This window comes from Syzygium oleosum, unplaced genomic scaffold (genome assembly GCF_021117445.2).
Source record: "Syzygium oleosum isolate NSW1041296 unplaced genomic scaffold, Sole_v2.1 Sole_v2.07, whole genome shotgun sequence".
Classification (NCBI taxonomy): domain Eukaryota; kingdom Viridiplantae; phylum Streptophyta; class Magnoliopsida; order Myrtales; family Myrtaceae; genus Syzygium; species Syzygium oleosum.
The window spans coordinates 12,338,264-12,363,681 of NW_026607491.1; the positions used below are offsets into that span (position 1 = coordinate 12,338,264).

A 25,418-nucleotide genomic window follows, 5' to 3' on the forward strand; every position below is an offset into this window, starting at 1 on the left:
GAAAATAAATAAAAAATATTAAAATATTGCCACGTGGACGCCGGCCGGCGCCACATCAGCCGGCCGGCCGCCACGTCAGCGCCGGCCGGCCAAAAGGACTGAATTGGCTGGTTTGTAAAAGGTTTAGGACTGAATTGGCCAAAAAAAATGTTTAGGACTGAATTGGCACAATTGCAAAATATTTAGGACTTTTTTGGTAATTTTCCCCAAATAAAGTGAGATCAACAACAGTTGCTGAAGAGTGAGAAGAAAGAGTGCAAGTGAGAGTGCAATATGTGCGCGTGAGAATTAAAATACCTTTTCTCTCTTCCGGCACCGTCACTGAAATATCCAGAGTACGGAGGATTGTCGCCATGAGATTGTTAGCACAATTATAATGGTAATACCTGCAAGTTTTTTCTTCCGTTCGTCGTGCGATTGGCGGTGTGTCTAAACTAGAGGTCCAACGGTTATGGGGCTCGAACTGAAGAATATTCAAATCGAAATTGTTTTGGACAAGCTACGAGAGGTAATCCATTCAACTCCTATGATCTTCCGATTTTTTATTGAAACATACAAACAACGCCTTTGGAGATACATGAAATGTTAGATCTTTCCGCTGCGTTTATATTTAATTTTAACTGCGCATGTTCCGTAGAAAAACCAACAAGAATACCAATTACGGTAGAAATTCTCCTGTCCAATCTCAGCGTATTGCGTAGGATTTAATTTAGGATATGCTTTTCTGTCTTTAAAAAGCCTTTTCCTATGGCCTTTCGTTCTAAATTTCGAAATAGAAAAGAATTTCTATAATGACCATAAATGCCCAATAGTCGTATGCTTGAAATGATTATAGGTATTCACGTTAAATAAAAGTCAAATTTAAAACAATACAAAAAGGAAAAAGAAGAAGAAGCAGAAGTCAATTTCTATTCATATATATCTATTGAATAAACATTAAACCTGCCTAACTTTGAAATCATAAACAATAATATCTAGAATAATATATTCTTATAGTGGCCGAAAATTCAAAAAGGACTTCTTCTTGTCTGATTTAAAAGCATGAATGATACATCTTCCCCTGGAAAGAGACAAATAAAAAAAAGAAAGAAAGAAGAAAGAACCCTGCATGCTATAATGCTTTCTGCCATAACATCCACTGAAGCTGTCTTTCAATGTCGTTGGACTTTCAAGCTTCAAGTCATGCATAGGTCGATCTTTACACTGGAATGCATTTGCTGGTATCGCCCTGCATGAACCGAAAAAGCTGTGAAGCCTGAACACTTGACAAGATTTACCACTTAAAGCATCCATCCTCCACAGAAATGAACTATGCAGACAATAACAAAGGCATGCGGAAGTCACTGTGCACTAAACCGACCTCGAAATCTCCCATAACATCTGCAACGCAACAATATTCGATACTCTCATGCAGCCCTCGGGCTTTGCCTGCCCCTTCTTTTCTAATCAAGTAGAGAAATTTACTGCGATGAAGACGTGACTAATAGCTCGAAAACTTACTTAGAATCTTGCTGCACTGCACTTATCGGCACAAAGCAAACATGAACACTAGGATCGGGACCTCCCGGTACTCACAGAAAATCATGTGCTCTGTGCACATCTCTCCTGTTTATTTTGTTACTCATTTCTTTCCTAAACTTTTACTTTCCACGTGCTCTCTTGAATTTATATATATGGAGATTACATTAAAATGTAGTTTCTTATCCATTTCATAATCCATTTCTTCGTGAACCCAGAATTTGCACCTGCATGAATTATGATACATTTACAGCAAAGTCGCAACTCTCTCTTTTCTTTTTCCTTTTAAAATTTGACCAAGCTTTTCTCTCTCTTTCTTTAGGCAAAAAATCTGTGTGACGCGAGTTGAGCAGCACATCCACGATCTGCACCATATTCAACTCGAAATATTTTGAGAGAACATAAACTACGAAAGAAGATATACTTTAATACAGTAAATGATAACTACTAATAACAGCGGAGCCCAAGCTGCATTCCAGAGTTCGAAGTTGGAACGCCATTGGGCTATTTCTTGAAGATCAACTCTATTTTGGGATGTTTCTCCTTCTTAACGCAAGTCAAATGCTGCGAATTCTGCTGCATTGATGCTACAGAACCTGGTAAATTCATCGATCAACTGAAGGTTCCTTTGATTTTCATGTGACTGCACTTGAGTAATTTGAGGTTGCGATTGCTGCTGCCACTGCTGCATTTGCATATGAGGAGGGGGAAGTTACCCTTGCTGCATAGCTACTTTCCTGGCCCTGCTTCCGTTTATAAAGTTTATTATCTGTTTCTCGTAATGAACCAGCTTCTCCTTGAAACTAGGCACTATATCAGCTTTGTCAAATTGCAAAACAGCAATTACACGTTCCAACATCCCTTTAAAAGCTTTCAATTTTTCAAGCTGCTCTGACTTTAGCTGTTGTGGAAGAGACTCGTGCTGGAAATGTATAAGAATAACATGTGATCAGAAAGAGATCGAACTGGATAATACATCATTCAAAGATATAAAAATCCATTATATTGGCTGCCTTTCTTAAGAAATGTTTACTCCATGTAACGTCATTAGGAAAGAATCAAAATTAAGCAATAACTTTCTCGACAGCGCTATCGGAATGTTCTCAATAACAGACTCTCTTTACATACCTGCTGTAACTTCATGGAGATTTTCTGGTACATCTCATTCAATTCAAGTAAATAAGCTTCCCTCATGGATTACATCTGAAACAAAAATAAGTAGTCTATCGATCAATCCAAACTCCTCCTGGGCCGTTTTCTTCTACAAATCAAATAACATATATTTTTCAATACTTATTCAGAAAAAAACTACCCACACTCTCATTAATGGCAGACAACTGAAAGGAAGTTCCACCGATAGTATTTCCCCATGGCTAATTATCATATGATCTATAAATTTTCGACTATAATCGTCTTCCAAGAGCAAAGAAACATGAAATAACGAACAGGAAGAACAATGAAGGAGAGGACAAAATCACTTCAACATTTTCAGATTACTGGAAACAGATAGTCACATGTTAGCACTCACAATGGAAATCTAACTAAAGCTCAACTCTTATATAAGACTAGACTGCATCGGTGTTGATTATAGAAGACGCCAAGTACGAAAAATGGAAAAGATTAGCAACTTGCATAAGCTCCTGTTCATCAAGACGCTGACCGCCACCTGGATAACATTAAAAAAAAAGCAACTAAGACTGGAAAAGGAAATTAACTGACACGGACAAAATTATGGTAATTTCTTTTCTGCATTAAGACGTATCAATGGTATTTTCTTTTACAGCTCCTTGATAAAGAAGAAACAGCAATCTTAACACAACACGGAAACATTCTTAAGTAAACACGATTCAGTAGTTAAATGACTTCTCTTTCCATTGCACAAAACTGTTCTTTTTCCCTCTTCATAATCTTTGGCAGCTTCTCATGCTTAACTTATAGATTAATAGCATCATTATCGACACCTGATCCTCACAAAATATAATCTTGGCTAGACATTGCAGTTTTTCATAACAAGAATTGTTAGACACATTTCAATGCGAGTGGCCTGGAGTCACTATATAATTAGAAATTCACCTTTGGTGAAGCGATTCCTAGGTTTAGAAACCATAAGCACCTGTCCACACTACACTATGTAAAGAATTGGCTAAGGACTTTCAAATTTCTCTGAGAAAAAGTCCCATCACCATAATGTATGATGTCCTACAACTTCTAGCAATGGAATTGGCTCCTCTTGTCATACCGGTTACGACACAAGGCTATACCACTATCCCCAAATTATAGTTCACTATGCAACTTCCCCACATTCTGATACTTTGGACATAAGATTACGCTATCAACAGTTCGTTGCCGAATACCCATTTCTGTCTCACAGCTATATTTTCTATCAAGTCAATTTCCAAACCAAAATCTCATGCGAATGAATTCCTTTACCTGGCTTGACCTTATTAAACTACAAATACTATCATCTGTTCTTTTTACTTTTGTATCCTACTAAACCATACGACTAAAGTCGAGCAACTATAGCCAAAGTCCAGCAACAAGGGTCAGTCGCCAACAAACTAGTTAAACCTGTAGAAATATACGAGAAGTATCACGCATAATACATGCGTTGCATAAAATTCAATGAATAAAACAAAACTGTGGCACAAAACCTTTTGGTAAGCCGCCTCTTGCCAGTCACCCCTGGCCGAATGCCCCATCTGGGCAGAGCTATCAATAGACACTACAAAAGTAGAAGAATAACTCTTCATCTATAATTTAAGATCTAATAATATTTTGTTTGCCAGAGAACATAGCAAGAAAGAAACAAAACTAGGACAGTTACCAGAGAGACTTACTTGTCGGTGTCTCTGAAAGGGGTGTTTGTGATGGGTACAACTGCATTTGCTGATCAATCACATTCTGCTGTTGAAACAATGATCCCGATGCTTGAAGTCTCTGATGCATATCTCGCTGCAATAAATTGGCCTGTTGTTGCAGGCCCACTTGCTGCTGCAATTGTGCAGGTTGCTGTTGAATCATGGTTTGCTGTGCATTTGAAACCCCAGACAAAGAAGACATAAAATTATGATGCCAATTTCCCATGTTATTCTGTTGCATTGATGCTACAGAACCTGGTAAGTTCATTGATTGTAACTGAAGGTTCATTTGATTTTCATGTGACTGCACTTGAGTAATTTGAGTTTGCAATTGCTGCTGCTGCATTTGCATATGAGGAGCTGGAAGTTGCCCTTGCTGCATAGCTACTTTCCTGGCCCTGCTTCCGTTTATAAAGTTTATTATCTGTTTCTCGTAATGAACCAGCTTCTCCTTCAAACTAGGCACTATATCAGCTTTGTCAAATTGCAAAACAGCAATTACGCGCTCCAACATCCCTTTAAAAGCTTTCAATTTTTCAAGCTGCTCTGAATTTGGCTGTTGTGGAAGAGACTCATGCTGGCAATATATAAGAATAACATGTGATCAAAAAGAGATCAAACGGGATGATACATCATTCAAAGATTTAAAAATCAATTATATTGGCTGCCTTTCTTGAGAAATGTTTACTCCATGTAGCATCAGTAGGAAAGAATCAAAATTTAAGCAATAACTTTCTCTATAGCTCTATTGGAATGTTCTCAATAACAGAATTTCTTTACATACCTGCTGTATCTTTATAAAGATTTTCTGGTACATCTCATTCAATTCAGGTAAATATGCTTCCCTCATGGATTTCATCTGCAACAAAACTAAGTAGTCTATTGATCAATCCAAACTCCTCCTGGGTTTATTTCTTCTACAAATCAAATAACATATATCTTTCAATACTTATTCAGAAAAAAACTACACACACTCATATTATTGGCAGACAATTGAAAGGAAGTTCCACCAATAGTATTTCCCCATGGCTAATTATCATATGATCTATAAATTTTCAACCATAATCGTCTACCAAGAGCAAAGAAACATGAAATAAGGAGCAGGAAGAAGAATGAAGGAGAGGACAAAATGACTTCAGCATTTTCAGATTACTGGAAACAGATAGTCACATGTTAGGACTCACAATGGATATCTAAATAAAGCTCAACTCTTATATAAGACTAGACCGCATCGGTGTCATTTATACAAGAAGCCAAGTACGAAGAACAAAAAAGATTAGCAACTTGCATAAGCTACTGTTCATGAGGACACCGACCGCCACCTGGATAACATTAAAAAAAAGGCAAGTAAAACTGGAAAAGGAAATTAACTGACAGAGACAAAATTATGGTGATTTCTTTTCCACATTAAGACGTATCAATGGTATTATCTTTTACAGCTCCTTGATAAAGAAAAAAAAGCAATCTTAACACAACGCAGAAACATTCTTAAGTAAACACGATCCAGCAGTTAAATGACTTCTCTTTCCATTGCACAAAACTGCTCTTTTTCCCTCTTTATAATCTTTGGCAGCTTCTCATGCTTAGCTTATAGATTAATAGCATCATTATCGAGGCCTGATCCTCACAAAATATAAGCTTCACTAGACGTTGCAGTTTTTCATAACAAGAATTGTTAGATACATGTTAATTCGAGTGGCCTGGAGTCACTCCATAATTAGAAATTCACCTTTGGTGAAGGGATTCCTAGGTTAAGAAACCATAAGCACCTGTCCACACTACACTATGTAAAGAATTGGCTAACCAAATTCCACTCATGGGCTTTCAAATTTCTCTAAGAAAAAGTTCCGTCACCATAATGTATGATGTTCTATAACTTCTAGCAATGGAATTGGCTCCTGTTCAGCAGTTGTTAATGTCATACCGGTTACTGCACAAGGCTATACCACTAACGCCAAACTATAGTTCATTATGCAACTTGCCCACATTCTGATACTTTGGACATAAGATTACGCTATCAACAGTTCGTTGCCGCATACCCATTTCTGTCTCACAGCTATATTTTCTATCAAGTCAATTTCCAAACTCATGCGAATGAATTCCTTTCCCTGGCTGGACCTTATAAAACTACAAATACTCTCATCTGTTCTTTTACTTTTGTATCCTACTAAACCATATAACTAAAGTCCAGCAACTATAACTAAAGTCCAACAACAAAGATCAGTCACCAACAAACTAGTAAAACCCGTAGAAAAATACAAGAAGTATCACACATAATACATGCATTCCAAAAAATTCAATGATAAACCAAAACTGTGGCACAAAACCTTTTGTTAAGCCTCCTCTTGCCAGTCACCCCTGGCCGAATGCCCCATCTGGGCAGAGCTATCAATAGACACTACAAAAGTAGAAGAATAACTCTTCATCTATAATTTAAGATCTAATAATATTTTGTTTGCCAGAGAACATAGAAGGAGAAAAACACTAGGACAGTTAACAGAGAGACTTACTTGTCGACGTCTTTGAAAGGGGTGTTTGAGACGGGTACAACTGCATTTGCTGATCAATCACATTCTGCTGTTGAAACAATGATCCCGATGCTTGAAGTCTCTGATGCATATCTCGCTGCAATAAATTGGCCTGTTGTTGCAGGCCCACTTGCTGCTGCAATTGTGCAGGTTGCTGTTGAATCATGGTTTGCTGTGCATTTGAAACCCCAGACAAAGAAGACATAAAATTATAATGCCAATTTCCCATGTTGTTCTGCAGCATTGATGCTACAGAACCTTGTAAATTCATTGATTGTAACTGAGGGTTCATTTGATTTTCATGTGACTGCACTTGAGTAATTTGAGGTTGCGATTGCTGCTGCTGCATTTGCATATGAGGAACTGGAAGTTGCCCTTGCTGCATAGCTACTTTCTTGGGCCTGCTTCCGTTTATAAAGTTTATTATCTGTTTCTCGTAATGAACCAGCTTCTCCTTCAAACTAGGCACAATATCAGCTTTGTTAATTTGCAAAACAGCAATTACGCGCTCCAACATCCCTTTAAAAGCTTTCAATTTTTCAAGCTGCTCTGACTTTGACTGTTGTGGAAGAGACTTGTGCTGGCAATGTATAAGAATAACATGTGATCAGAAAGAGATCGAATGGGATGATACCTCATTCAAAGATTTAAAAATCAATTATATTGGCTGCCTTTCTTAAGAAATGTTTACTCCATGTAACATCATTAGGAAAGAATCAAAACTAAGCAATAACTTTCTCAACAGCTCTATTGGAATGTTCTCAATAACAGACTTTCTTTACATACCTACTGTATCTCCATAAAGATTTTCTGGTACATCTCACTCAATTCAGGTAAATATGCTTCCCTCATGGATTTCATCTGCAACAAAAATAAGTAGTCTATTGATCAATCCAAACTCCTCCTGGGTCATTTTCTTCTACAAATCAAATAACACATACCCTTCAATACTTATTCAGAAAAAAACTACCCACGCTCCCATTAATGGCAGACAACTGAAAGGAAGTTCCACCGATAGTATTTCCCCATGGCTAATTATCATATGATCTATAAATTTTCGACTATAATCGTCTTCCAAGAGCAAAGAAATATGAAATAAGGAGCGGGAAGAAGAATGAAGGAGAGGACAAAATGACTCAGCATTTTCAGATTACTGGAAACAGATATTCACATGTTAGGACTCACAATGGATATCTAAATAAAGCTCAACTCTTATATAAGACTAGACCGCATCGGTGTCATTTATACAAGAAGCCAAGTACAAAGAAAAAAAAAATTAGCAACTTGCATAAGCTACTGTTCATCAGGACACCGACCGCCACCTGGATAACATTAAAAAAAAGCAAGTAAAACTGGAAAAGGAAATTAACTGACACGGACAAAATTATGGCAATTTCTTTTCTGCATAAAGACGTATCAATGGTATAATCTTTTACAGCTCATTGATAAAGAAAAAAAAAAGCAATCTTAACACAGCGTGGAAACATTCTTAAGTAAACACGATTCAGTAGTTAAATGACTTCTCTTTCCATTGCACAAAACTGCTCTTTTTCCCTCTTCATAATCTTTGGCAGCTTCTCATGCTTAACTTATAGATTAATAGCATCATTATCGATACCTGATCCTCACAAAATTTAAGCTTCGCTAGACACTGCAGTTTTTCATTACAAGAATTGTTAGATACATGTTAATTCGAATGGCCTGGAGTCACTACATAATTAGAAATTCACCTTTGGTGAAGGGATTCCTAGGTTAAGAAACCATAAGCACCTGTCCACACTACACTACGTAAAGAATTGGCTAACCAAATTCCACTCAAAAGAAACCATAAGCACCTGTCCACACTACACTACGCAAAGAATTGGCTAACCAAATTCCACTCAAGGGCTTTCAAATTTCTCTTGGAAAAAGTCCCATCACTATAATGTATGATGTTCTACAACTTCTAGCAATGGAACTGGCTCCTGTTCAGCAGTTGTTATTGTCATACAGGTTACTGCCCAAGGCTATACTACTACCCCCAAACTATAGTTCATTATGCAACTTGCCCACATTCTGATACTTCGGACATAAGATTACGCTATCAACAGTTCGTTGCAGAATACCCATTTCTGTCTCACAACTATATTTTCTATCAAGTCAATTTGCAAACCAAAATCTCATGCGAATGAATTCCTTTCCCTGGCTTGACCTTATAAAACTACAAATACTCTCATCTGTTCTTTTTACTTTTTTTTTTTTTTTGGTAAGGATCTGTTCTTTTTACTTTTGTATCCTACTAAATCATATAACTAAAGTCCAGCAACAAAGATCGGTCACCAACAAACTAGTAAAACCCGTAGAAAAATACGAGAAGTATCACGCATAATTCATGCATTCCATAAAAGTCAATGAATAAAACAAAACTGTGGCACAAAACCTTTTGGTAAGCCTCCTCTTGCCAGTCACCCCCGGCCGAATGCCCCCTCTGGGCAGAGCTATCAAAAGACACTACAAAAGTAGAAGAATAACTCTTCATCCATAATTCAAGATCCAAGAATATTTTGTTTGCCAGAGAACACAGCAAGAAAGAAACGAAACTAGGACAGTTACCAGAGAGACTTACTTGTCGATGCCTCTGGAAGGGGTGTTTGTGATGGGTACAACTGCTTTTGCTGATCAATCAAATTCTGTTGTTGAGCTAGTGATCCCGATGCATACCTCGCTGCAACAAATTGGCCTGCTTTTTTTAACTTATTTTCTTCGCCTGAAGAGGGTGGATTGATTTCGACTATGTTTGCTGTAAAGAGCTGACGAGGTCGTTGATATACAAAAGACAAAACAAGGCGAAAGAAAGAAGAACAAGAAGATTCACTGACGTGGCCACCTGTGTCCTCGTTTTTGTCGTGCCGTAACGTGGCTTTGCCTCGGACCTTCGTCGGAAAACCGGTCGGGCCGGGTCGCAACATGGATCGGGTTCGAGCTCGGCCCATTGCTTTTCGAGCATAAAGCTCGAAATTCCAAGTAGATTAGAGAATATTGACGAGCTAATTTAAGAAAAATTCCAAGTGAGAACATGAAGTGGAATCATTTTTTTAGAAAAAGGGACCAGACTAGATCTTATCTCAAATCCTTGGCTTTAACAAGAGCTTGAATGCCCAACCCTCCAAAACCGCACTTGCAAATTGGGAAATCCAGTACTCGAATTGCTCCCCCATGTTGTGCCAGTTGTTCATGTACGCCCATCCAAACGCGTTCGCCGGGTTCATCGCTGGCCTGGTGTAACCCAACCCAACCACCACTAGCCCCACTATCGCCGTCGCCGGCAGCCACACCTTCACCAGCAAGCTCCTCGGCTGCTTTATGAATATCACCAAGATGATGAGACTGATCGAAAGATTGGTGCACTCTCAGCGACGACGCAGGTGTGCAGGTTCACCTTCTCTGGCATCAATCGCGAGATGCCGGCGGCCTGGGTAGGGAACTATGGAAAGAACATGCTTCATAACGTTTTAGACAAAATTGCTTATAATCTAGCCGCCAAAATAAGTACATCGATGAAGCTTTAGCGGGCCTTGACCATATTTGAGACAAGATCCACTATGGGTCTTATTTTTAGAAAACGGCTTCATTTCATGCCTTCATTTGAAATTTTCCCCCTAAATTATAAATTTAACCTTGAGCATTGATACTTTTCCAGCATAATGTGATTCGGAGTCTTGAATTGGAGTAAACTTATAGTATATATGCCAATTTAATCTTAAATTTTTCAATATTGCCAATACGGTCCTAAACGGCTACACTTAATTCCGACTAATTTTCGTCGAAAATCGCTAACGTGACGATGTGCCATGTAGGATGACCGGCGATAGCTGGACCCCAGCGTCAGCAATTTTTGGCGTAAATTGATTGAAATGATAATTTCACGCAAAGGTTTAGGATTAAATTGATAAAATTAAAAAAAATCAAGATTAAATTAGCATATGTACAATAAATTTAGGATTGATTGGGTGATATTCCCATTTTCAGAATATTAAAGGAGCTCAACAACGAGCGTGGGCAAGCCCAAGTTACATGCTAATTAACTTATGCAGCGCATGCTTTAATTGAGTAATTAATCCACCGATTCTACTTTAATTAACAAAATGGGAAATTAATCTAGATGTAATAGATACTTCAGAATGATCAGTGTGCAAAGAAACCGAGAATCGTCCGACCACCCGAAATCGGACTGGACCGAACACTCCAGAACTAGCAGTTCCCATGGAGACTGGTCCAGTTGCCGATTTTGGGCATGGAACCGCCTACCCAGATCGATATATATAATTTAGTTCACTTTCAGCGAAAGTTATTTACATTGCATCATTGTTTTTGAGGGTCTTAGCCTCATTTAATTTGTTAGCTTAAATGAGAGCTCCTTGAGGATTGCAGTATGTCGTGCGGAAGTTTGAAAAGTTGCAGAGGGCAAGAAAAGATCAATATAACATGCTCTTTTCTCTTATCATTTTTTTATTTGTCCGGAGAAGCTTGGTGGGACCGATTCCATGGACTCAACTAGGAACCCGATCGGTGGTCTGATCCGATTTCCAAGTGGGTTCATAGAACCAATGGACGGTTTCTAATTTCAATTTTTTGGAATCAGTCCTGAGTGGGCAGCTCCCGATTTCTAGGTGGGAATTGCCCACCCAAATCATACTCATCGCTGCTCGAAAGTGGCAAGGGCTCTAAACCAACTTTCAGACTTGGTGTCCAATCTAAAATGACCATAGTGATCCTTAAAATATTAAAATGAAACCCGTAATAATTGTTCCTGCTCAAGATTATAAAAAAAAATTGTTCAAATTTTTCACTTATGCCCTACTTCTCACTTCACTCTTAAAAAATAGCAATCTTTCACTTCTCATGTAACCCACTTCTCTCTTCACCCTTTGAAAATAGCAAGTTTCATTACATCCTTTTTCAATTAATAATAAAACTATCACTCAAAATTATTCGTCGAATCCTCTTAATCATATCAAGAGAAAGAAAATATGTGGACATTTGCTTAGTGCGTGCTTGAGATGTAATTATTAGTTATAGTTGTCATAACCCGATATGAAATAATTATCCAATATCAACTATAGTAGAAATTCTTCTGTCTAATCTTGTCATATTGCGTTAGGGTAGGATTTAATTCAGGGTATTTTTGTCCGTCTTGCAAAAGCCTTTTTTTTATAGCCTTTGTTCTAAATTTCAAAATAGAAAAGAATTTCTATAATGACCATAAATACACAAAATTCGTATATTTGTAAAGATTATAACTATTCACATTTAGGTAAAAGTCAAATTTAAAACACTACAAAAGGCAAAAAAGAGAAGAAGAAGCAAAAGTCAATTCTAATCACATACCTATTACAGTAATAAGGGTAATATTGTAATTTTGACATTTTGCCTTTATTATAAATAAAAAACTTAGGGTCATATAGACCTAGGCAAGCACTCAATCCAGTTTTTTTCTTTCAACAGCACCATATTCGACTCGAAATATTCACAGAGTAACATAGAACTACGAAAGAAGATATACTTTAATACAGTAGATGATAACTACTAATAACAGCAGATCGCAAGCCGCATTCCAGAGTTGGAAGTTGGAAGGCCTTTGGGCTATTTCTTGAAGATCAACTCTAATTTGGGATGTTTCTCCTTCTTAAGGCAAGTCAAATGCTCCGGATTCAGCTGCATTGATGCTACACAGCCTTGTAAATTCATCGATCAACTGAAGGTTCATTTGATTTTCATGTGACTGCACTTGAGTAATTTGAGGTTGCAATTGCTGCTGCTGCTGCATTTGCATATGAGGAGGGGGAAGTTGCCCTTGCTGCATAGCTACTTTCCTGGGCCTGCTTGTGTTTATAAAGTTTATTATCTGTCTCTCATAATGAACCAGCTTCTCCTTGAAAGTAGGCCCTATATCAGCTTTGGTAACTTGCAAAACAGTAATTAAGCGCTCCAACATCCCTTTAAAAGCTTTCAATTTTTCAAGCTGCTCTGACTTTGGCTGTTGTGAAAGAGACTCGTGCTGGCAATGTATAAGAATAACAAGTAATAAGAAAGAGATTGAACAGGATGATACATCAATCAAAGATTTATAGATCAATTATATATGCTGCCTTTCTTAAGAAATGTTTACTCCATGTAACATCATTAGGAAAGAATCAAAAGTAAGCAATAACTTTCTCAACAGCGCTATCGGAATGTTCTCAATAACAGACTTTCTTTATATACCTGCTGTACCTTCATAAAGATTTTCTGGTACATGTCATTCAATTCAGGTAAATATGCTTCCCTCATGGATTTGATCTGCAAGAAAAATAAGTAGTCTATTGATCAATACAAACTCCTCCTGGGTCGTTTTCTTCTACAAATCAAATAACATATGTCTTTCAATACTTAATCAGAAAAAAAACTACCAACACTCACATTACCGGCAGACAACTAAAAGGAAGTTCCACCGATAGTATTTCCCCATGGCTAATTATCATATGATCTATAAATTTTCGACTATAATTGTCTTCCAAGAGCAAAGAAACATGAGATAAGGAGCGGGAAGAAGAATGAAGGAGAGGACAAAATGACTTCAGCATTTTCAGATTACTGGAAACAGATAGTCACATGTTAGGGCTCACAATAGATATCTAAATAAAGCTTAGACCTGTCAAATGGGTGGGTCGGGTCGGGTTTGGGTCGGGTCATAAATGGTCCGACCCAAATTGACCCATTAACCCATTTATGACCCATTTATGCGTAATGCAATTTTCTTGACCCATACCTGACCCGACCCATACCCGACCCATACCCAACCCATACCCGATCATACCCATATTGCTAAAACACTTCCATATTTAATTAAATCTAGGAAAATTCATACCCAAACTGAGATGAGAGTGCGAAGTGAGTGAGCGCAAGGTTGAGTAAGGGTGAGAGAGATGAGTTGAGTTTAAATCAGTTGTAAACTCATTTACGACCCATTTACGACCCATTTATGACCCATTTAATACTAATATTAGACTTCTACCCATTTATGACTCATTTACTAAATATAACTAACCCATTTATGACCCATTTACTAATATATGGGTTAAGAAATGGGTTTATGACCCATTTTGACAGGTCTAATAAAGCTCAACTCTTATATAAGACTAGACCGCATGGGTGTCATTTATACAAGAAGCCAAGTACGAAGAAACAAAAAGATTAGGACCTTGCATAAGCTACTGTTCATCAGGACACCGACCGCCACCTGGATAACATTAAAAAAAAGCAAGTAAAACTGGAAAAGGAAATTAACTGACACGGACAAAATTATTGTAATTTCTTTTCCGCATTAAGCCGTATCAATGGTATTATTTTTACAGCTCCTTGATAAAGAAAAAAAAGCAATCTTAACACAATGTGGAAACTTTCTTAAGTAAACACGATTCAGTAGTTAAATGACTTCTCTTTCCATTGCACAAAACTGCTCTTTTTCCCTCTTCATAATCTTTGGCAGCTTCTCATGCTTAACTTATAGATTAATAGCATCATTATCGATACCTGATCCTCACAAAATATAAGCTTGGCTAGACATTGCAGTTTCTCATAACAAGAATTGTTAGATACATGTTAATGCGACTGGCCTGTAGTCACTACATGATTAGAAATTCGCCTTTGGTGAAGGGATTCCAAGGTTTAGAAACCATAAGCACCTGTCCACACTACGCTATGTAAAGAATTGGCCAACCAAATTCCACTCAAGGGCTTTCAAATTTCTATGAGAAAAAGTCCCGTCACCATAATGTATGATGTTCTACAACTTCTAGCAATGGAATTGGCTCCTGTTCAGCAGTTGTTATTGTCATACCGGTTACTGCACAAGGCTATACTACTACCCCCAAACTATAGTTCATTATGCAACTTGCCCACATTCTGATACTTCAGACATAAGATTACACTATCAACGGATCGTTGCCAAATACCCATTTCCATCTCGCAGCTTTATTTGCCATCAAGTCAATTTCCAAACCAAAATCTCTTGCGAATGAATTCCTTTCCCTGGCTTGACCTTCTAAAACTACAAATACTCTCGTCTCTGCTTCTGTACTTTTGTATCCTACTAAACCATATAACTAAACTCCAGCAACAAAGATCGGTCACCAACAAACTAGTAAAACCCGTAGAAAAATATGAGAAGTATCAATTAAATTCAATGAATAAAACAAAACGGTGGCACAAAACCTTTTGGTAAGCCTCCTCTTGCCAGTCACCCCCGGCCGGATGCCCCGTATCAATAGACACTACAAAAAGTAGAAGAATAACTCTTCATCCGTAATTCAAGATCCAAGAATATTTTGTTTGCCAGAGAACACAGCAAGAACGAAACGAAACTAGGACAGCTACCAGAGGGACTTACTCGTCGATGTCTGTGGAAGGGTTGTTTGTGATGGGTACGACCGCTTTTGCTGATCAATCACGTTCTGCTGTTGAACCCGTGATCCCGATGCTTGATGTCTCTGATCCGAATCTCGCCGCAACAAATTGGCCTCTCGCAAGGGACTTATGCACGCAACAAACAAAAATCAGCACACACACCCACAAACGCAGATTCGAATCGCAAACGACCAACACAATCAACCCCGATTCAAGAACCCAAAACCCACCTCCCGCGTTCCCGCGAGAGCCCCAGAAAAACCCAAAAGAAGAGCCGATGATGAACAGCGAAAGGAGAGACCTTTCGGCGGGCACTTACCTTCTTCCTCACCTTCTTCGTCGCCTGAAGAGGGCGTGAGTGGGAGCTGACGAGGCCGGCGATGTATATCAAGCAAAAGCGAAGGAAAGGAAAGGAAGGAAGGAAGATTCGCCGTCGCTGATGTGGCCACCTGTCTCCTAGCTGATGGCCATTGGGATTTATCTCTGTCGGCGTATTTGTTCCGGGGACTGAAGCGGGGACAATATTGTCCAAAGTATTTTGATTGCTAAGCATGATATACTGATAGCAATTGGGATTTGTCTCTCCAACTGTAATAAACTTATTGTACGGATACTAATTCAATCCTAAATTTTCTAATTTTTTCAATTTAGTCGTTAATCTTTATACGAAATCCCAATATAAAGGAGCTCCAGCAATGAACCTAGGCAAACCTAAGTAAACCAATACTTGACTTGAGCAGCGCATGCTCTAATTGAGTAATTAATCCACGAATTATTTAAATTAAGAAGATGTAAAATTAATCTAAATGTCATAGATACTTCAAAATGATCACTTGAAATTAGTGAGAATGATGGCTCTAAACCAATTTTCAAACTTGGTGTCTAAATTAAAATGACCATAGTGATCCGTAAAATATTACAATTAAGCAGGGCCAAATGGTAATGCATGATGACCATTCCTGTTCAAGATTACAAAAAATAATTGTTCCACTTTTCACTTATGCCCTTCTTCTAAATTCACTCTAAAAAAAAAAAGCAATTTTTCGTTGCTCATTTAACCCACCTCTTTCCTCACTTATATAAAATAACAAGTTTCATTACATCCTTTTTTTTAGATAAAAATAAAATGATCACTCAGATAATTATTCGTTGAATACTCTTAATCTTATCAAGAGAATGAAAAATTATTATACACGTGCAGAGCGCTTGCTTAATGAAAAATTATTATAAGCGTGCAGAGCTCATGCTTGGGCTTGGGATGTAGTTATTAATGTTCCTTAAATAGTTGTCATAACCCAATATGAAATAGTTATCGAATACAAATTATAGTAGAAATTCTTCTGTCCAATCTTGTCATATTGCATAGGAGTAGGATTTAATTTAGGGTATATTTGTCTGTCTTGCAAAAGCTTTTTTTTCTTAAAGCCTTTCATTCTAAATTTCGAAATTGAAAAGAATCTTATAATACAATATTTGAATATTTGGAAAGATCACAGCTATTCACGTTAAATAAAAGTCAAATTTAAAACACTAGAAAAAGAAAAAAAGAAAAAAAGAAGAAGCAGAAGTCAATTTCTAATCACATATTTATTGAATAAACATCGAACCTGCCTAACTTTGAAAACACAGTAATATCTAGTATGATATATATATATCGATATATTCCTATAGTGGTGGAAAATTCAAAAAGGACTTCTTGGCTGTTTTAAAAGCATACTTGACGATACTTCTTCCCCAGGAAAAAAGACCAAATTAAAAAAGAAAGAAAGACGAAGAGCCCTGCGTGCTTGTGTATAACATGAAGATCTAAAGCTGGGTTTGGACATAAACAATTCTGATGATTCTTTCTGCCATAATATCCTCTGAAGCTGTCTTTCAATCTCGTTGGACTTTCAAGCTTCAGGTCATGCATGGATCGATCCTTACACTGGAATGCATTTGCTGGTATCTCCCTGCATGAACCGAAAGAGTTGTGAAACCCGAACACTTGACAAGATTTACCACATGAAGCATCCATCCTCCATCAGAAACAAACTGGTCAGACAATAACAAAGATATGCAGAAGTTGCAGTAGAAGTCACTGGGCACTAAACCGACCTCCAAATCTCTCAGAACATCCGCAACGCAAAAATATTCGATACTCCCATGCAGCCCTCGGGCTTTGTCTGCCCCTTCTTTTCTAATCAAGTAGAGAAATCTACCGTGATAAAGTCATGACTAATAGCTCGAAAACTTACTTAGAATCTTGCTGCGCTGCACTTATCGGCGCAAAGCAAACAAGAACACTAGGATCGGGACCTCCCGGTACTTACAGAAAATCATGTGCTTTGTGCAGCTCTCTCCTGTTTTATTTGTTACTCATTTCCTTCCGAAACTTTTACTTTCTACGAGATTTCTTGAGTTTATATTAATGGAGGTTACATTAAAATGTACGTTCTTATCCATTTCATAATCCATTTATTCGTGCACCCAGAATTTGCACCTGCATGGATTATGGTACATTTAAAGCAAAGTCGCAACTCTCTCTCTCTCTAGCACTCTCTCTCTCTCTCTCTCTCTTTAAAATTTGACCGACCTTTTGTCTCTTTCTTTAAGTTCAAATTTTATGCGGCGCGAGTTGAGCAGCACATCCCCGATCTGCACCATATTTGACTCGGAATATTTTCAGAGTAACATAAACTACGAAAGAAGATAAACTTCAATACAGTAGATGATAACTACTAATAACAGCAGAGCCCAAGCTGCATTCCAGAGTTGGAAGTTGGAACGCCTTTAGGCTATTTCTAGAAGATCAACTCTATTTTGGGATGTTTCTCCTTCTAAAGGCAAGTCAAATGCTCTGAATGCTGCTTTTTTGGAAGCAAAATCGATTTTTATAAGAAAGAAAGATAATTATGATCTTTGCCCGTCTCAATAAGCAAGAAATCGAAGGACTCTTGTGCAGTTGAAATCCGGTATATGTGAGTAAGTTTTCCCATAATAAGCGAAAATTCATAACTCCAATCAAAATTCTGTTGGATTTACCAAGTAAATAGTATGATGAGATGGATTTGATATCTACAACTAGATATGAGTAGACTACAGGTATTTACCTGAAATGGACTAACCATATTTGCTCTTCTACAGTCCTCATTCCTCTATTGACAGATTCAGCTACATGATCATTATCTCTGAGTTTGAAGTACTCACTTCTCTTGTTATGGTCGAAAATTTAATTTCGTCGTCACTTCTGTGTTTGCTTCCTCAATGTAAAGTAAGTTCTTTTGATTAATTAGGCAATGACACAACATTTTAGTAGAAACTGATCTAATATGCGTGATATGCCTGTAATTTTCGTGGTGATTCCTATCATGATGACGTCAACGAATCATGCAGGAAAACCACAAACCTAGCAGTTAACGGATTGTGTCTTAACATGAGTAGACTATAGGAATTTACCTGAAATGGACTAACCATATTTGCTCTTCAATAGTCCTCATTCCTCTATTGACAGACACAAATACACGATTTTTATCTTTGAATTTGAACTACTCACTCCTCTTGTTATGATCGAAAATTTAATTTCGTCGTTCACTTTTAAGTTGCTTCCTCCATGTAAAGTAAGTTCTTTTTATTGATTAGGCAATGACACAACATTTTAGTAGAAACCAATCTAATGTGCGTGATCTGCATATAATTTTCAGGGTAGTTCCTATCACGATGACGTCAACGAATCATGCAATAACAGAAAATCACAACCGTAACGGTTAACGGATTGTTAGTAAATATCACTGGCAATTGGGTTTTACTAGTTATGGAAAATAGCAATTCAAACTAGAGCCGACAATTGAAGATCGATCATCAGGAGTCGACTATTGAAGATCGACCATAGTTTTTATCGTTTCAATCGGAAATAAGAACCGATATATCACAAACGCAATGTAACATCAAAGTATTGAAGTTTAAGGAGTCTGATTGACTATTTGAAAGAAAAAGATTAAGCACCAATTACGTAAACAAAACGATTGTTTATTCCATGCATGTAGACATTAAACTAACGCACGATGATGCAATTCACAATAATCGCCATCAACTAAACTAATGCATGATGATAATCTCTACTCACAATAATGCCAGAGATGAGATTTTAATAAATGCAAAGAAAATGAATTAACTTGCTAATGAACTTATAGCTTGAGAGTCAAATCTAGTTCTCCATGGACGGTCTTCAGCTGATCATCCCTCTTTCCCAGTAGGACACCGCTGCTGCCACCGCCCTCGCCGCTGCTGCCCCACCCATCAGCAACCGTCCTCATTCCCACATTCGGGCCGAGAATGCTTGAAGGACCTTGAAAGCTGTGCATCATTGCACCACCGCCCTGTTGATAATGATTAGATGCTGGAGGAGGAGGAGCCCTAAATTGGCCCAGAAATCCTGCATCATTGAAATTATTAAAAGAGTTATTAGGAGCATAAGGCATGCCCTCCATCCTTGGCAGGGGTGAGGCCATCATGTGTGGATGCCCGAGCGACGGCCTGTTTTGCATGACCCGCGATCCCGGCTGGTTCCATGATTTTTGGAGCCTGCGGATCATGGGCTGATCCATCCCCACGCCAGGCAGGGCCAGTTGGTTGAGCGGTCCGAGAGCCGGGAACGGATGGACATCTGAATAGCGCGAATTGAAACCGCCGTACCCATAGGTCAGAGTCGAAGGCGGCCCATACCCACTCAAGGCAGCAAGTTCTTGCTGCCTTTTCGTGATCAGACGTTCGTGCCTGTGCGCGTTCTGGTGGCCCCCGAGCGCCTGCGACGACTTAAAGCGTTTCTTGCAATAGGTGCACGCGAAAACCTTATCGGCAGGGGGCAGTTCATGTCGCTCACCATCATCCAATGGAGAGGACCCCTTTATGACCACCTCTCCGTTGGAGCTCAAGGGTTCGCTGTGGCCCGAGCCAGGTGTCATGAGGGTCAGATCGAGCAAGAGACGGGCCTCAGCAGCACCAGAAGTCTCGCCAACTTGCTCGTCCACTTCCATTTTGTCCTTGGCAGCGTCATGAGCAAGGACAGGTAGTTTGCATGCAGTGCCACCGTGGTCTGGGGTTGCTGAGACATTGCGTGAGGAATCACACGAAGGGCAACTGTCCACTGGGGTCACTGCTGCTTTTCCCATGGCCTTTTCCATTTCTTTTCCTCTCTCTCTCTCTCTCTCTCTCTCTCTCTCTCTCACGTTTGGTTGGGGGTTTTTTTTCCTGATGATGAGGAAAACTTTGATGAAATGCGCTCATATTTATAAGTGGTCGAGTTAACGGAAATCTATTCATGCATGGAAAGAAATCCCAAATGCAGAATCGCCCACTGTCAAGCCAGGAATCTGCTCCGCCCACGGAACTTGGAGCTTGAAGACATGTTTTATTGGCAAAACATTCCGGCCGGATGAGTTTGTGATCTGGCGGCTGTCAAATGTGAGCTCATTTACCAAAAATGAAACATGCTCCTCTTTTTTCATTTGGATCATCCCTTCTTTCTCGCACTTTGCACTCAGTGTGGCGCCGTCTGAACCTGACAGTACCCTAGTACGGCGATATGTTTGGGTAATTATCGAGAACAGAGAATCTTATCGTACATAAATTACGAAATCCGATGCGACCGGATAAGATGCATATTATATTCTTGGCATTTCAAGTGTTATTTGGATCTAAGTAACTATCTAAATCTCGCCAATTACAGCAACACCGAGATTGCCATGTTCGGGATCCTCAAAACTTTGCTTGAAAAAGACCGTGAATAAGCACTTCCCAACATAGTTGCTCTTTTTGGTGCGGTCAAAGATCGACTGGGCATGAGTCAAAGTTAGTCACGCTGACAACCATATACAATAGGATGTTAGTAAGGCAGCAATCAGCGTTTTGGGTATTTTTTTCTTTGCAGAGAAGGTTTGGATAATTTGGTGTTGTTGCAGATGAACAAGTCATTAACCTAGTTGCTCTAATGGATACATGGTATGCCACGCGATTCAATATGGACCGCTCAAATAGTTTTTTTGCGATTAGGGAATGTGATATTGTATGAGGAAATAATAATCCCAGATCAGATCTTAATCAACATTATACGCGTTTTTCTGCCTTGGGATCGATTATGGAAGCAAAGTGATGCGAGGGATAGCTTTCGCGATGTTTAGGACATAAACAGTTGTACTTGCTTGTTTAAAGGTCTCGGAAAGTCTACGTTTGAGTTATAGAGAACACGCGGACCCTAGGGTTTGAAAATAATCGATTGGCTAAGGAAACAAATCTAATAGAGTAACTTCAGGCCGACACTTTCCATCCGGAAAAGTCATCCAAAAAAAGCCCTAAAACTATTCGACGGTGGCCAACTTAGTTTTAAATCTTTGAATTTTGTCAATTTGGGCTCTGTTTATTTTACGGAAAATGAATGATTTTGAAAATATTATTTTAAAAATAATTACTTGTATCGATTGACATAATTAGTCGATGAAAAATATTTTTATTGTCAACAACACTTTAAGTCTAAACATTGCTGTGAACAATAAAAATATTTTTTGTTCATTCATTTGATAAGTGGTACAAGCAATTCTTTTCAGGAAAATATTTTTCAAATTATTCATTTTCCGCAAAACAAATGTACCGTTAGTTCTAAACTTTTGATGATTTGCTAATTTAGTTCTTATGGCCAATTTTGATAAAAAAATTGCTAACGTGGACGCCGCCTTTCCTACGTAGTATGGTCGGCACTCATGTGGATAATTTAACAGCTTTTTTTTTTTAAAATTTCTAGAATTTTCTATTGATTTTTTTTCTTGTCTTTTTTCTTTTCCTTTCCTTCTTTTCATTTAAGAAAATAAAAAAACGAAAAGAAGAAAATAAAGAAATAATAATAATAATAATAATAATAATAATAATAATAATAATAATAACAACAACATTTGAAAATTAAAAAAAAAATCTTCAAACCACGTTAGCATTGGTCATCCATGCCACGTAGGATGTCTGGCATCCACGTTAGAACTTTCCAGCCAAAATTGATCGGTGTGACTACATCGGCAAAACGTCAAAATGTTTAGAACTAAACTGGAACAACCGAAAGATTTAGAATGAATTGGCCATCATACAATATATTTTATGACTTTTAGTTCAATTATTTCCATCTCAATCGGTATTTTGAGATAAGCCACATAAACTTTCGTTTGTGTCTTATGCGATCTAATAGTTTTATGTCGCCTTACTTCATATCAAATTTTCCTACAAGTTCATCATAATAACTTCTCTCTTTTAAGGCAATTTCATTTTTCTAAGTAAGATACTACCAACAATTGCTCACCACGTCATTTTGCAGAGCACTGTCGAATCAATTATAAATCCATCAATATTTCTCGTTTTGAGGAACTCGTGTCTACTTAGGTTGGAACGGTAGCTGCAATATTGAAATCTCACAATTATTATTTTATTTCGGACAAGTATATTGGAAATCCTAAAACTTGTCACGAAAGTGCAATTGAGTCATAAAACTTGCAAAAAGTGCAATCAAATCCTAAAACTTGTCAAATTGGTTAAATCAAAACCTTCCATTAACTTCGTCCAACTTGACTAACAAAAAAACTGACATGGCTTTTGAAAATTTTTCTCTCCTATGTGGCGATAACGTGGCTAAATCATAAAACATGAGGCTAAATGACGTCATTTTGGTTCAAATTTGATTTTAAAAATAAAATTTATTTAAATTAAATTTAAAAAATAAGCTTAAAAAAAGGTTGCCTCACCCTTGCCGAAAAGGCTGGCGAGGGTGGAAGATGGCCAGCGACCCTTGTCAACAGCAGGCGAGGGCCCTTTTTTTAATTTAGCTTATTTTTTAAATATAATTTGAATTAAAAATCATATTTGGATAAAAAATAGCATCATTTTATTCACGTCATCGCCATGTAAGATAGAAAAATAAAAGCCATGTTAGTATTTTCCATTAGCCAAATTTGATGGAGTTAACGGAATTACTTGATTGAATCAATTTGACAAGTTTTGGGACTTGATTATACTTTTTGTAAGTTGTAGGACTCAATTGCACTTTTGTGACAAGTTTTAGGATTTCCAGTGCATATATCCCTTATATTTATAACTCAATCCATCGCATGTTTGTGACATTAGATAAGGTACGAATGGAATAACCATTTTCAAGACTGATTTAGGAAAGTGAGCATGCTTAGCTAATTGTCCAAGCTTAAGAGGCGAAGGACGGATGGGAGGTTTACATCGAGAAGCCTTGAGCCTATTCTTGGCTTGATAGGGGTAATAGTTTCCAAGATATGTAGGTTTAAGACATGAATCTTAGAACCTACCCTGTTAGGACCTGTGCTAAGTTTTTAGAACCTTGAACCGACCATGGTACCTATCATGTTTGTTAGGTCAAGTTCCAGAGTCTACTAGGGAACTGGTTTCTTTATTTTATGTGTTTCACTTTGTAAAAAAAAATATTAAAACAAATAACAGTTACAGCAAAATAGTATGAGGAACAAAACGGCTCAATTTAAATATTGATACAAAACCAATAGAAATATAAAGCATTAAGGATTAAGCTCCTTTAAGAAAGATAAATAATCATCTTCCAACTTCATAAAATTGGTTCTAATCGGTTTTAGGGTGTTTGGGTGGTTTCAGTACTCAAAGCTGGAACCTACCCGCGTAATATCAATTTCAAAAATTTGGAATTGGGAACTAGATGGCCAGTTTGGTTCTCGGATAATACTGGACCGGTTGCACAATCCTATGACTCGAGCCCGGGCCAATCAAAGTATTCAAATGTACTTTGCATTACATCGGGCTTGGGAACAACTTGGCCCAAACTTCAATGCGGCTTAGCCCTACTATGCAAGGGTCATTTTCTAGAATAAACTAGGAGGGAGGGAGGGAGGGAGGGAGTCCAAATTTGGATCACATGATTGAATCCAGATTGACTCGTTTAATTCATCAAAATGGTGCAAGATATAATCTAGACATAACATCGAGATAACCGAAATATTTGCAATAATATTAAGTTATAAAGTTAGTCTACTTGAATGCTCAAACAAATGAACCCAAATCAACAATATTTGCTACAATTTTCTCCACCGAAGATTTCGGTGGAGCCGTTTTCTCGAGATAGGGCTCAGAACAGACTTTGTCGCATAAAAAGTCTAAAGTGGCCAAATTAGTTTCAAACAAAATAGCCCAAACTCGCATTACCTGGCAGTTAGAGCATGGGCAATTGAATCCAAACCTTGCAATTATGTAAAAAATGATAAAATCCTAAAATTGAATGCTGAACAAGGGGTCTTCGATTATCTATCAATTTTCTGTATCGATGCTGTCCGAGTAGTTCCACAGGGTAGTGACTGCATTCATGCCTTACCACAGCCCCCTCCTTGCATACATCACTCGTCCTTACTCCCACGAATCATTATTCGCTGGTAACATGCTTCGATGGTAACAGTCGAGTTGCACTGCTTGATGGCCTCAAAGAACTTCTTGATCGTCCTTGGACGGTGATCCAACCGAGGTCAGCTTTCCAAATGCCGGTCTACGCAATCCGTGTACGATTGAGATGGAGGATCGACGAAGAATCGAAGAGCGAACCTAAGAAAAGAAGGGAAAATTGTCCCAAAAAGTCATAAATCTATTACACTTTTGCCAATTCAGTCCTAAACCTTTTAAGTTTGCCAATTGAGACCTAAACATTTTCACTTCTTGCCAATTGAGTCCTAAACTTTTACACTTCTTGCTAATTGAGTCCATCTGATCAATTTTGATCGGAAATCGCTGACGTGGACGCCAATTGGTCACATGGTGCTGACGTGGACATTTTTAAATCGTATTTCAATAATTTTTTGAATTTTTTATGATTTTTTTTCCTTTTCTCTATTTTTATGGGTGTTTTGGAATTGGCCGGCGAGGGTGGTCGGCAGACCGTCGCTGGCTTTGGGCGAGGGCCGCGACGCCCTCACCGACCAAAGCGAGGGTGTGGGGTCGCCAACTGCCTTGCCTGGGGCCGACGAGGGCTGCCAAGCCCTCGCCTAGCCGGATCTGGGCAAGGGCTCGAGGGCAACCCTCGCCTAGCCGGATTTGG

General features: G+C 38.2%; 3 protein-coding genes across 3 annotated transcripts; all 3 read right to left on the minus strand.

The window, feature by feature from the left end:
• Nucleotides 1-1,893: 1,893 nt before the first annotated feature.
• LOC115672384 (mediator of RNA polymerase II transcription subunit 15a-like) lies at nt 1,894-10,152 on the minus strand. The gene is made up of 8 exons (XM_056313380.1): nt 10,047-10,152; nt 9,510-9,650; nt 9,324-9,394; nt 5,161-5,235; nt 4,356-4,953; nt 4,170-4,240; nt 2,647-2,721; nt 1,894-2,440 (listed from the first exon to the last, which is right to left on the minus strand). Exons 1-7 carry the CDS (start codon nt 10,150-10,152, stop codon nt 2,716-2,718), a joined length of 1,068 nt encoding a protein of 355 aa, XP_056169355.1. The 3' UTR covers nt 1,894-2,440; nt 2,647-2,715.
• Nucleotides 10,153-12,429: 2,277 nt separating this feature from the next.
• On the minus strand, nt 12,430-15,499 carry LOC115672236 (mediator of RNA polymerase II transcription subunit 15a-like). The gene is made up of 4 exons (XM_030594039.2): nt 15,312-15,499; nt 15,137-15,195; nt 13,148-13,222; nt 12,430-12,941 (listed from the first exon to the last, which is right to left on the minus strand). Coding segments are annotated over exons 1-4 (507 nt in total). The 5' UTR covers nt 15,313-15,499; the 3' UTR covers nt 12,430-12,569.
• A 3,995-nt stretch (nt 15,500-19,494) lies between these two features.
• LOC115671532 (zinc finger protein 1-like) lies at nt 19,495-20,478 on the minus strand. The gene has a single exon (XM_030593148.1). It carries the CDS (start codon nt 20,476-20,478, stop codon nt 19,495-19,497), a length of 984 nt encoding a protein of 327 aa, XP_030449008.1.
• Nucleotides 20,479-25,418: the final 4,940 nt, after the last annotated feature.

Bases quoted from the DNA above. Each gene is read 5' to 3' on its own strand.
- LOC115672384 (XM_056313380.1), bottom strand. From the start codon at position 10,152: ATGAACCCGGCGAACGCGTTTGGATGGGCGTACATGAACAACTGGCAC. The intron at 9,395-9,509 runs GTAAGTCTCTCT...CTACTTTTGTAG, and splicing joins CCTTCCAGAGGCATCGACAA to TGTCTTTTGATAGCTCTGCC. The intron at 4,241-4,355 runs GTAAGTCTCTCT...CTACTTTTGTAG, and splicing joins CCTTTCAGAGACACCGACAA to TGTCTATTGATAGCTCTGCC.
- LOC115672236 (XM_030594039.2), bottom strand. The intron at 13,223-15,136 runs GTTTTGTGCCAC...TTTTTCTTGCAG, and splicing joins AAGAGGAGGCTTACCAAAAG to ATCAAATCCATGAGGGAAGC. The intron at 12,942-13,147 runs GTATATAAAGAA...ATACATTGCCAG, and splicing joins TCTTTATGAAGGTACAGCAG to CACGAGTCTCTTTCACAACA.
- LOC115671532 (XM_030593148.1), bottom strand. From the start codon at position 20,478: ATGGGAAAAGCAGCAGTGACCCCAGTGGACAGTTGCCCTTCGTGTGAT.